This window comes from Lolium rigidum, chromosome 6 (genome assembly GCF_022539505.1).
Source record: "Lolium rigidum isolate FL_2022 chromosome 6, APGP_CSIRO_Lrig_0.1, whole genome shotgun sequence".
In the NCBI taxonomy this organism is placed as follows: Eukaryota; Viridiplantae; Streptophyta; class Magnoliopsida; order Poales; family Poaceae; genus Lolium; species Lolium rigidum.
In genome coordinates this window covers 81,281,647-81,294,794 of record NC_061513.1, presented here as the reverse complement: position 1 = coordinate 81,294,794, position 13,148 = coordinate 81,281,647, and the positions used below count along the sequence as shown (strand labels likewise).

Sequence of the window (13,148 nt, the reverse complement as noted above, 5' to 3'; positions counted from 1 at the left end):
GTGGACTTCTTCCTTCATGATCAACGACAGTTTGGGCCGCCCGATGGGCCCACCGTATCATCACCGTACGTGGGCGCGAGAGGGCTGCGGATGCGTATTTGTCGATGGTACACGATGGGCCACACGCCTCATCACCGTCTGTGGGCCACCCGGGCTTGCCGGATCTAGGCACTGTCGATGGTACACCCATGAAGTATACCCACAACATGTTGTTTTGAAATTTCCCAGATAGATTATTTCTTTTCTGTCTCAGTCTCGCATCTTTACAAGCAGCCTTGCACGGAACCAAAATCTAGCAGCTCCCAAACCTGCATTCATTCTGTAAAATTTACTCTTTTCTCGCAAGGAGATTGTTCACACTCATGTCCCAAAGGGTTTCAGATTCAAATGCACATGATTATCTTATATTCTCACTGTTAATTTTCTCTCTTGTTTATTATGTGGTCAACAATAATTTGTTCACAGTCATGTCCCAAAGGGTTTTAGATTGAAATGCACATGATGTTCTTATATTCTCACTGTCGACAATAATTCAGTCTCTGAAACAAACTCTTTTCTTGTGGGTACATATGCTCTTTTTATTAATGGAACCATATATGTGCTCAGTTTATTAATGGACCAGTAGATGAGCTAGGGTAGGGCCTAGGGGAGGGTTATGGGTGGTTGCACGCACCGACATCTGCATTATGTCTAATCAGCTGGTACCATTGAAGGTATATTTTTCCTTGTACAACCTTTTTCCATTTCGCTTCATGATATCTGTCTCAGCTTTTGTCATTTGTAGCAGGTGAGGTACTTTGCTTGCTGAAGAAGAAGAAGGACGAACATGTGTCTATGGGCTTACAGGGGATGCCCGTTCTGTTATATGGGTTTTTCTTACTCCGAAACTGCTTGGCGTCCGATGCAGCTACGTCCGACTCCTATACGAAGCCAAATCGGAAGGCCTTGACCTGGGTGAGCGTCAGTGTCAACGTGGAGCAGACGCGTCGTACGAAAATCGTATGTGAAACATCGCGTGTATAGCAGTACTCTTCTTATTCATGGCATTTTTCTTTTTTTTGTTGGGTTTTAATGTACTGTGCTTAAAGAAACCGTTAGAACTGAAGGCTAAATGAAGGCTCAAAAATTGAAACTCAAGATGGGCCCAACAGAATCTGTCTGTTCGCCAAAACTAAAACAGACATATTTTCTAACTGAGTGTTTTTAATTGATATGATTATTCAGTTTGACAGTTGTCATTATTTCATTGGCTTAGAAAAAAGTGTCTGTTGCTCAATTGCAAAACAGACGGCTGTTGTATAGTCACTCCCAAAAAAAAAAGGAATTGACCGGATGGAATTAAATGCCCCAATTAAATGCTCGAAATTACTATACGAAATAAGTAAACATGCGTGATTAACGCGCCAAAAAAGGAAATGGACTTGCTCAGCGAATTAAATGCGCAATATTTACTGTTCTACTAACTAACATAATTTATGCGCGATACATAGCAAATCATGAATTAAATGCGCGAGATTTACTGCCAGAATTAATTAGTTAACGGAATTTAGTGCGCGAAACAGAAAACGACAAAAAGGAAAGGGAATGGATTCGTGCGTTTTCGTGCGAGCGCTTCGCGCGAAGTACCCGCTCGGGCGCCAACGAGGGATTTCGTCTTTTACCTGGGTTACCGCTGTTTTTTAGTAGTGCTCTGATTTTCTTCTGATGGCTACCTAGAAGCTGCGTTGAGCAGTGTTTTGGTGGAAAATTAGGGCACGCAAGCCAGCGGTGCGCGCGTTTTGTCACGCGTAGATATTCTCATAAGAGCCTCCATCTAATGAAAATTTTCCTACAGAAATAGATTAGGAGAAATCCCTAGAGAAAAATCCTATAGGTTCTATTCTTACAACTTAAACGAGTGTGATAGGAAAAAAAATCTATAGGAATGCAATTCCTACAAATCAAACAAGCCCTTAATCAGGGGTAACCAGAATAAGGGCGATGCACAGCAAAAAAAAAATCAGAACGGACGATAGACCGAACCACAGAAACCCTTTCACTTTTATTATTAGGTATATGTATAGATAATTGTTGCGAGGCTAATACTCAACCCAGCTCCATCGGGGAATTTTACAATTTACCACAATTTTCTTCATAATTTACCACACATTTTTCTTTAAAATGTTTATTATTAGCCACATAACCATCACTTCTTTTATTTGCCGTGATATAGGAAATGGCAAATAAAAGAAGTGCACAGAAAAGCTGGGCCGGAGATGCATGGCCTCCCATGATCGATCGATCGATCGAGCTTCAACGGCTCGTCGGGTAGAGGTGCAACGGCAGGCGTGGCTCCGCGTGCAGCAACAGCGGCTTCGCCATGGAGAGATCCTGCTTGGACTCGCTGAGATCGATGAACGACACCCCAGCTGGTTTGGCCCATGTAAAACCCTGCAGGAGCCTGCCGAAGAGCATGACGCTGATCGTCGTCCCTAGCGACGCTGCAATGCAGCCACGGCGGCCAGTGCTGAAGGAGATGAACCGCAGGTCGTTCTCAGTGAGCTCTACGCCGGCGTCGTCTCTCATGTGGCGCTCCGGCTTGAAGCGGAGCGGGTCGTCCCAGACGGTGGGGTTCCTGCCTAGGCCGACCCGGCTGAGGAGGACGTGGCTCCCCTTGGGCACACGGTAGCCGGCGACGGTAGTGTCGGCCAACGCGACATGCGGCAAGTTGAAGGGAGCAATAGGATGAAGTCGAAATGCCTCACGTATGCACGCCTTGATGTAGTTGAGCTGCGGGATGTCGGATTCCTGCACCAACCGCTCCCGACCGACCACCCGGTCCATCTCGTCCACCGCCTTGTCCAGCAACTCCGGGTTGTTCACCATCTCTGCCAGCGCCCACTCCACGGCGTTGGAAGGATTGTCTAGCGCCGCAAATATTATGTCCCCCTGCAAAAATTTAGGCTGGTCATAGTGGGGAGTAACTTAGACTAGTAACATATGCCATGTTACTAGTCTAGGTTACTACATTCATAGTGGGTAGTAACTTATATGTCGTGTCATGTATTGTATCATTTATTATGTTGTAGATTCATCTTGGCTTGAGGTGTGTGATGTTATGGTAACATAGCTAGTTATCACCACACTCTCTTTCTTCATTTATTAATAAGGAGAAGAGCCGAGGGCCATTATTAACTTCGATGTAATTAATACCTAGATACGCTGCATGCATATAGCTAGATCGTTATCATTAATTAATGGGTTGCTTACCTTGCAAACTGCTTTGACCTCCTCGATGGTAAGTAACGGGCTGCCATGCCCATCTTTGAGCGTGATGAGAACGTCGAGCAAATCTTCGACGCCGTCCTGCGTCTCGCCACCCTTCCACTGCCTCCAACGCTCATCAATGATCATGTCGTGCAGTCTATTCACCGTCGCGTTGGCCTCCTTGACCACCTTCTCCTGGCCGTCAAGGTCAAGACCAAGCAGCCACGGGAGGTAGTCGCTGATGCAGAAGGAGTAGACGAACCCCAGGCAGGTGAAGGAAGCATCTATGTGCTCCACCTCAAGCGGCCCCGGCCCACCGTCGGGTTGAGGCTCCCCGAAGTACCGCTTACCGAAGACAAGCCGACGGATGACGTTGCCACAGTAATGTCGTGTGACATGCCTGACATCGACGTTGGTGTCCGATGTTGAAGACGACCCCTTGGAGCTGGTGCCGATGGTGAGGTTGTAGACGTAGCGTGTGAAGTTGTCGGCCTCGTCGCCTCGCTTGTCGTGGAGCCACTTGTGCCGGGAAGTGCAAATGATCTCGGTAGTGAGCACCCGGCGCATCTTCTTCCACTGCTCCCCGAACGGCGAGAGCACCACGTTCTTGTAACCGCAGCTGACGGCGCTGGAGGCGAAGGTGAGCGGCCGGGACACGAAGTTCGCGTCCTGTTTCTTGAGCACCTCTCTCGCTATCTTGGGGCAGGTGATGGGGACGACGTTGACACGGCCGAGGCGGAAGCAGGCGATATCGGTGCCCATCTTCTTCATCACGAGATGGATCCAACGGAATGCCGGCTTGTTGAGCATCATTTCGGGCAGGTTACCCACCACCGGCCACGGCAACGGCCCTGGTGGAAGTGGAACCGTTGCCGATGAGCATGTGACACCACAGATGTTGCTCTTGAACCCTAACCTTTGGACAAGGTATATGAGAGTTATTACGACGAGCAAAAGAGACGAAGAGGAGCAAGTTCCTAACATGGTGGTGACCGCTACTAGGTCCTGTGTTGCTTCTACCGGCCTAGTCTGCCGGACAAACTCTTGCCGGCCTAGCAAGCTAGCTCGATCGATCTCACAGGACAAACTAGCTAGGTAGTTTGCCTTGTTTTCTTTTCTGCGGGGTGTAGCGCTTTGCCTCGTTGCTCTGCTCATGCGCTCGGAGGCCCCTATTTATGGATAACAATGCGCCCACCAGCATGCATTAAACAGCCAAAGATGCGCCCGATCTAAGGATTAGATTAGTCACAACTAATACTCCTATCTTATATCTCTACAATACATGATATCATGCATGCATATCACGATCTTTTTATATTTATTGATTTAATTTATCTCCATGCCAATAAATGTACAAGATTTATTTGATATTAAATTTTCTAGATCTATGTGTATTATACGATATCTACCTATGACACCACTACAGGACGGAGCTACCTTAGTAGCATTGGTGTCAGCTGACCCCAACGAAAATTAAGAAATCATTCACTAATTAGCATTAACTACTATGCATTTATAGAGGATGACACCAGTGAAATGGGGAGAAAATAGAGATGACCCCATCGGAATATTTTTCTAGCTTCGTCCCTGCACCACTAGTGGAAAACATGGATTCAGTCCCGGTGCATTTGGGGCTTTAGTCCCGGTTGAGCAACCGGGGCTGCACAACCGGGATTAAAGCCCTCTACCTTTAGTCCTAGTTCAAATATAAACCGGGACTAAAGGGTCTCCACGTGGTGCGGCCAGTAGGCTCATGGTGGAGGACATTTGGTCCCAGTTCGTTAGACGAACCAGGATTAAAGGGTCTATACCGCGGCAGAGAAAATGGCCGTTTCTCTATCGCGACAGAGGTTTAGGGTGGAGCAGCGTTTCTCTGCCACGATAGAGTTTTAGGGTTTTATGTTATTCATTCAATTCTGCAATGCATACATCATTCAAGAAAGCACAAACATCGTCATGAATATATAGACATCGTCATGAAATACAGTACACATAAAGCATATTTACAATATAAAGTCGATCATCTTTACCATATCTATTTCAAATCCCTAATGTCATATATGAACTCCCGATGGTATTCTCCAGTTGGAGCTATGACCTCCCTAACTAAGAATCCCGCAAATTCCCCTTGAATTATTTGGATGCGATCCAACATTAGGAGAGAGTACCGCACGCATTCCATCTAATTTAAAAAAGGAGATCAATATATATGAATGAACTCAATACAATTGATGGTAATAAAATAAGATTGTGAAATATTGTTCACGCACTTTAAGGGCATGTATAGCCCTCTCCGGCTCCTTCGCAGACGTAGTATCCACATAAGTTGTTCTCGGGTTCCTGCTTCAAACACTTTACAAAAAAATAGTTTTATCGAACTAATAATCAAGCGGAGGATGCGTTCAGCATGACCGTTTTGTTGAGAGGTGTAGGGACACGTTAGACGGAAGATGGTGCCATGGGAGGCGAGGAGGGTGCGGACGGTGATGTTGTCAAACTCTTTGACGTTGTCAGTTTGGAGAGCATGTATGGGCGACCGAATTGGGTGGAGACGTAGGTGAAAAAGGAGGCGAGGGTGGTGGAGATGTCTGACTTTCGTCGCAGGGGAAAGGTCTATACAAAATGCGAATAATCGTCTAACGTCATAAGATAGTAATTAAAGCCGAAATTACTCGGAATTGGCGAGGTCCAAACATCACTATGAAGTAACTGAAAAGGAAAAGATGCTACTATGGAGGAGGAACTAAACGGAAGGCGAACATGTTTGCCGAGACGACATGCTTCACAAGAATGAGCATCTGTTTTATTACATGTAAAAGAAAATATTCTAATTATTTGACGGAGAGTGGTGGAGCTAGGATGGCCGAGGCACACGTGCCAGAGGTCGACACCGGCGGAGAGGGAGAGGCGGCTGGTGGTGGTGGCGGCGGTGGAGGATCCGACAGGGTACAGGTCTCCAGAACTGTCACTGCGGTGGAGTAGCATCCGGGTACGACCATCCTTAACAGAAAAACCAAAGGCGTCAAATTCCACAGTCACAGAATTATCACGAGAAAGAGAACAGACGGAGACTAAATTCTGAATTAATTTAGGAGAGACGACAATATTATTGAGAGTGAGAGGAGTGGAGTTAGAAGGTAAAGAGGCGGAGCTGATGTGAGTAATAGGAAGAGCATGACCGTTGCCAACGATGATGCGAGACGAAGTGGAAGTGGGAAAACAAGTGGAGAGGTTACCGGGGTGGGAGGACATGTGTACGGAGGCGCCGGTGTCCATGAACCAGTCACCGCCACCACCATAGGAGCCAGCGGTGAGGGCGGTCTAGAGAGCGGTCAGCAGCGCGGGATCCCACTGAGTCAACGACGGCGGAGTTGCGGGGTAGTAGGCGGGTGATGGCGCGGGGTAGTAGGAGGGTGATGGCACCATGTAGGGTGCAGGCGCGGTCGTCCCCGCGAAGAATGCATGATGGTTAGCCGTGCGCGGCCCCAAGATGCTGGGGTAGGGGGCGCGCGGCACGGGCATCGTGTAGGCGTGAAAAACCCCGGTCCAGGGGTTGGTGGCCGTCATCCAGGGCGGTGTCGGGGCGGCCTTCTGCGGTGGGCGGGGCGGGGGTGGATTGGTGGTGCCCCCGTTGCCGCGCCCGCAACGACGACGACCGTCGTTGCCTCTGTTGCCGCCGTTTGCGGGAGGCGGATAGGCGGGCTGTTGAGGCGCGTAGAACGCTGGCGGGGTCATGTACGGTGCGCGAGGCGTGGGAGGCGCCGTGGGCGATGGAGTCGGGGAGGCGTGGGAGAGGCTGGCGGCGAAGGCGGTGTGAGCCGCCCTGGCCCGCAGATGCTTCAGCCGCCGCTCCTCGAGGTGGAGGTACGCCACAGCTTGCTTGAAGGTCGGCGTGGTGAGTAGCATGAGATTGGAGGCGGCATTGCTGAGGTCTTCACCGAGTCCTGCCGACGGCGTGGAGAGGAGAATCTTGTCATCGATCGGGAACTCCAGGTCACGCAGCTCGTCGGAGAGGGACTTAAGGAGGAGGAGGTAGTCCTCGAGGGAGAGATTGTTCTGGTGGGTGCCGAAGAACTCCTGATGGAGGAAGGTGACCCACTGGAGCTTGTTGTCGGTGAAGAGGCCGGTGATCTTGGTCCATACCGTGCGCGCGGAGTCGCCGTCCTTGACGACGGTGCGGAAAATCTCGTTGGAGACGGTCTGGAAAAACCAGCGGATGGTGGTGGCGTCGATTGCCAACCAGTCGGGGTCGTGGGGCATGGCGAGGAGGTCGATGGTGTCGTTGACGTGGTCGAGGAGATCATACTCACGGAAGAGAAGCCCGAAATACGTCTTCGACATGAAGAAGTTAGCAGCGGTGTGGGAGAGCTTCACCGGCACGCGCTCGACGATGGGGACGTGCTTGTGACGGTAAAGCACACGTCCGTTTGGAACCCCAAGAGGAAGGTATGATGAGTACAGCAGCGAGTTTTCCCTCAGTAAGAAACCAAGGTTATCGAACCAGTAGGAGATGAAGACCACGTGAAGGTTGTTGGTGAAGGAGTGTAGTGCGGCGCAACACCAGGGATTCCGTGCCAACGTGGAACCTGCACAACACAATCAAACTACTTTGCCCCAACTTAACAGTGAGGTTGTCAATCTCACCGGCTTGCTGAAAACAAAGGATTAAACGTATGGTGTGGAAAATGATGTTTGCTTGCAGAAAACAAAAGAGAACAATGATTGCAGTAGGTTGTATTTCAGATGTAAAAGAATGGACCGGGGTCCACAGTTCATTAGTGGTGTCTCTCCAATAAGATAAATAACATGTTGGGTAAACAAATTACAGTTGGACAATTGACAAATAGAGAGGGTATAACAATGCACATACATATCATGATGACTACTATGAGATTTACTTAGGGCATTACGATAAAGAACATAGACCGCCATCCAGCATGCATCTATGCCTAAAAAGTCCACCTTCGGGTTAGCATCCGCACCCCTTCCAGTATTAAGTTGCAAACAACAGACAATTGCATTAAGTACTGTGTGTAATGTAAACAATACAAATATCCTTAGACAAAGCATTGATGTTTTATCCCTAGTGGCAACAACACATCCACAACCTTAGAACTTTCTGTCACTGTCCCAGATTCAATGGAGGCATGAACCCACTATCTAGCATAAATACCCCCTCTTGAAGTTACAAGTATCAACTTGGCCAGAGCATCTACTAGCAACGGAGAGCATGCAAGATCATAAACAACACATATATGATAGATCAATAATCAACTTTACATAGTATTCCATATTCATCGGATCCCAACAAACACAACATGTAGCATTACAAATAGATGATCTTGATCATGATAGGCAGCTCACAAGATCTAAACATGATGGCATAATAGGAGAAGACAACCATCTAGCTACTGCTATGGACACATAGTCCAAGGATGAACTACTCACGCATCAATCCGGAGGCGGGCATGGTGATGTAGAGCCCTCCGGTGATGATTCCCCTCTCCGGAAGGGTGCCGGAGGAGATCTTCTGAACCCCTCCCCCCCCCGAGATGGGGTTGACGGTGGCGGCGTCTCTGGAACTATTCTCGTAATTTGGCTCTCGGTACTAGGGTTTTCCGCGACGAAGGAATAAATAGGCGAAGGGGCAGCGTCGGGGGAGCCAGGGGCACCCTCCCCATAGGTCGGCGCGGGGGGGCCCACTGCCGCGCCGCCATATGGTGTGGGCCCCCTGCTGCCCTTCCTCGACTCTTCTTCGGACTTCTGGAGCACTCCGTGGAAAATAGGGCCGTGGGCTTTTGTTTCGTCCAATTCCGAGAATATTTGTAAACCAACTTTTCTGAAATCAAAAACAGCAGAAAACGGGAACTGGCACTGTGGCATCTTGTTAATAGGTTAGTCCCAGAAAATGCATAAAACATTATAAAGTGTGAATAAAACATGTAGGTATTGTCATAAAACTAGCATGGAACATAAGAAGTTATAGATACGTTGGAGACGTATCAGGACGTCGCGGATGATGGCGACGGAGGGGCCGGCGTAGGGGCTGCTGCTGCGGCAGTGGGAGGAGTTGAAGGGGTCGAATGGGCCGGAGGAGGTGAACCCGTCCATGGTGAAGAGGCGGTAGAAGCGGAGCCTGCGGCGCCTGAGGAGGAGGCGGTGGCTGGGTGGAGCTCGCAGCGATGGCGGCGCCGAAGGGAGGCGGCGGCGGCTAGGTTAGGGTTTTGGTGGATCGGTTAGGCTGATACCATGTAGAGAGATTATGGAAGATTGCACAGCTCCAATAGGACCGACTGTCACTTATACTAGTAAGTGTGTACGTGCACGCACGTCTCAACAAATACATATAAATTGCAACAAGTAAATACTTATAAAATATAAAAGCATTCATAATATATTTTTTAAATGCCATTTATTGTATTTAGATACTGAGTTTGGCATCCCAGATAGATTAACACCCGACCACACGTGTTATTCATTAGTACAAAAAAGACTATTGCACCAGCCACTATGTACATGTTCCTCATCATGTTTGTCATCTTCCAACTCTCTTCCCCCTCATCCTGATCGATGCCACTCTCGCTCCAACACTTGCCTTCCCTCCTCATTGTCATGTTCAGCAAACCATTGCTCAAGCCCAATTTCTGTCACATGATATGGCCACCTAGCGGCATAAATCTACCAAAGGACCAACTACATTATAACTAAGTTGTAAACTATTTACAACACAGTAGATACATATTAGAGTGTTATGCTAGTACAAAGCTCTGACTTTTGAGACAGCTACTAAGTCCAAACTGCAACCATGCAACCCTGTCATGGATAAAACAAGTATCACTAAACCAGGCCGATTGCTGAATATGGTAGCTAACACAGTCATCGAGTCAACCTAGTCGACCTGCTGGTGTACTATAAATGAACATACAAAATCTGGCTATGCCGTTCTTCCAAAAAAAAAAGAGTGATGCATCTATCTATAAATAGACACATTTACTTACTCAAATTACAAAAAATCTGATCATGGCAATGTATAAGAAATATTGTTTAAAATTCCAAGTACAGAACACATCATATTTATTTATTTCCAACATCAGTGGTCATTAGTACCAGCCTATAATTCAACAAGAGTTCACCCAATATAGGAAATGTTTACAGACATTTACCTCCTGTGAAAGAGTTAGCCCTTTCTGGGAGGTAGTACAAATGTTTTCCAATGCATACATATGTATAGTCTGGGCTAATATATATGTAGCAACTGATCAATAAATCATTTTATACAAGCAGGGTATTAACTTGTTACTCCTGGTCCTTTTGAGTACTTTTTACCGGACACATCAAAATATTGGGAATAAATACACATCAGCACATGCTCAGAGTTCAGAGCTTGTAACATCATCTTGCCCCTCCCAATTGACTGTCTAAGTAACAACATTAGTTGCAGAAAAAGTGTACAATTGAGAAACTTAGCTCCGAGAGGGAAATTTTCACAAAGCCCAGTTGGTGGCATCCAATTATAGGCTCAGGCAACAATCAGCTTCCTCAGGCCCGGTCAATCCTACAAAGAATTTTTACTCAAGCAAGAGTTTTAGTATTCAATATGGAGAAGAAACATGATATTATATAACAGGGTACATGCAAATGAAACATATGATCAAGTGGAATGAATTAAGAACTCAAATTTACTCAGGAGATCTACGGGAAATAATAAACTCACCAAGGACAATAAATATGGTGATGTTCAATGGAGTAGATGCCGATGAAATATATGATTGAGTGGAACAAGAAAATAAGCGCTCATAATTATTCCTTGAAGGTCCCGGAAATAGTAAACACAAAAAAAAAATTCAGAATCAGAACGCAAAGCAATACATAATTTTATCATTCACTAATCAGTATGTTGTTAATACGCCACTTCAGATATTTCAGTTCGTTCAATGTCCCTAGGTAATTACATAGTTTAGTGAACTGCTTGATGGTTATTTGTATATCCTCGGAGGACGTTTTCACCGTGCATGGGAACATGAAAAAAAAAAAGTTGTAGTAACCGCAGTTTACGGGTACTTTTGATAAAACAAATTCATAGTAAGAGATTAAGGCTAGATAAAACATTAGCAATGTGCCTCTCGCATGAACAAAAAGGAGCATAAGATTTAGCTTACTTGTGAATGCCCTTCAACTGCAACACTGCAAAAAGGAGCATAATCCTTACGCCCCATTGAAACTGATGCAGTAGAGCAGCCACTGCCGATCTTGGCCTGGCCGATGCTTAGACCGCTGAAGCCACCACCACACGTGGTAGGCATCTCAAATATAAACAATCCAACCGAAAACAAGTTTACGCCCAAACTTGGAGCAAACAACTGACCAAGCACTGATACTCATACTCCTGTACATATCGATCAAATACTGATTAAAACAATTTATCAAGAACTGATTAAAATAATGGATATACCCTGATTGACAAAGCATATTGCTGGGAACCGGTGAATATGCATCCTTCATTTTTGAAATCGTCCTCACTGACAATGGCATCCTAGAATTGACAGCATATTCTTAACAATCCACTGTATGCACAACGTTGGCGTGTTGTGCCTCGGAGAAAGCTACAGGAGAGGATGGCGTGATTGAGCGTAAGAGTACCATATTAGGATCTGTTTGGGAGCAATGTAAGATTCTCCCTGTTAATCAAATACTCTTGTATGTTAAACACCAATAAAACGACTATAGACAACAGTATTTCCTTACACTTCTAAATTGTTGTTTGGATACAAAGTAGTTCTCTGCCCTTGTACAGTTTAGAATGACTATAGAAATAAAGATAGGAGGAGATGAGCTTTGGTATTCAACATAACTATATAATCTGGTGTTTCTGTACTGATCTGAACACAGAAATTCAGAAAAAAACAACACTAAATGCACACATGGTACAGAAACTGCTGAAATACCAGAGAACGTCAGCTATTAAATTGAAGAGGACGTACACATGGTCTGCTAACCGATTCACGCATCTGATGCAGAAATCATCCCTAGCTGGAGGATGAAGTGGAGAAGAGGGCGGGGATCGGGGAAGCGGCGAGGGTTGTTGTATTGTGATCCAAATTCATATACTAAACGGTACGGATCGTTGGCACCGCCTATATATACATCTTGTAAGCCGCCGGCTAGGGTTAATCAGATTATAAGATAACCCACGGCGTTTGTAAACACCTCCCGATATAGTGAAGTTTTGCTGGCTGGCGCCCGTGGTTTTTTCCCCTTCTGTGTTGGAAGGGGTTTTCCACGTTAAATCTTGTGTCCCCTGCGTGTGTTCTTGTTTCGTTCTTCGTTATTTGCTTGTCGCTTTTATAACAAGGGTAAACCGTGAGAAGCAGCAGTGGCGCCGGCCGGCGTCACCTTCCCTGCGTATTTGGCCGCCTTCCTCGTGTACTGTGGCTGTTGAGCAGAGGCCGACGACATCCTCAAGTGATTAGTCAGCGGCGCCGGGGAAATCAGGAACTGCGGTGGAGCGTGTCACGTTCTCTTGTTCCCTCGACTCCTTCCGCCGTATCTGCCCGAGGCAGATAACTTTATTTCCCGTCAGTGCGAGGCTGCGAGCATTGGAGGCGGCGTGCAGCTAGGGTTTGGGGCTGAAGGCGGGTGGATCTGGCAAACTGGCAATGGTGTGGGAGCGAGATGGAAATTTAGGGAGTAAATCTGACAGTAGCGGAGATGCAATGGTTAGGCGATCTGTGCGTGCGGTCGATGGTCGAAGGGAGCGTGATTTTCGCGGGCGAGAGGGGAGAACAAACAAACATGAAGCGTTCGATAGATGAATATGGACGGTGGAGATTTAGTTTTCCAACAGCACTTCGTGCCTTTATAAGTAGTAGAGATAGAGATATAAGTAGTAGAGATAGAGATAG

At 46.8% G+C, this 13,148-nt stretch overlaps 1 protein-coding gene and 1 long non-coding RNA gene across 2 annotated transcripts; both read right to left on the bottom strand.

Moving 5' to 3' along the window:
- Window positions 1–2,292: 2,292 nt before the first annotated feature.
- On the bottom strand, window positions 2,293–4,230 carry LOC124662858 (tyrosine N-monooxygenase-like). The gene is made up of 2 exons (XM_047200644.1): window positions 3,259–4,230; window positions 2,293–2,928 (listed from the first exon to the last, which is right to left on the bottom strand). Exons 1-2 carry the CDS (start codon window positions 4,228–4,230, stop codon window positions 2,293–2,295), a joined length of 1,608 nt encoding a protein of 535 aa, XP_047056600.1.
- Window positions 4,231–10,309: 6,079 nt separating this feature from the next.
- LOC124667781 lies at window positions 10,310–12,311 on the bottom strand. The gene is made up of 3 exons (XR_006991401.1): window positions 11,406–12,311; window positions 10,961–11,052; window positions 10,310–10,801 (listed from the first exon to the last, which is right to left on the bottom strand). It is a non-coding gene; the product is annotated as an uncharacterized LOC124667781 (long non-coding RNA).
- Window positions 12,312–13,148: the final 837 nt, after the last annotated feature.

What these genes read in the sequence shown, in the direction of transcription:
- LOC124662858 (XM_047200644.1), bottom strand. Translation starts at nt 4,230, where the DNA reads ATGTTAGGAACTTGCTCCTCTTCGTCTCTTTTGCTCGTCGTAATAACT. An exon ending in CCATCGAGGAGGTCAAAGCA is followed by an intron (nt 2,929 to 3,258) that starts GTTTGCAAGGTA and finishes AAATTTTTGCAG; the next exon opens with GGGGACATAATATTTGCGGC.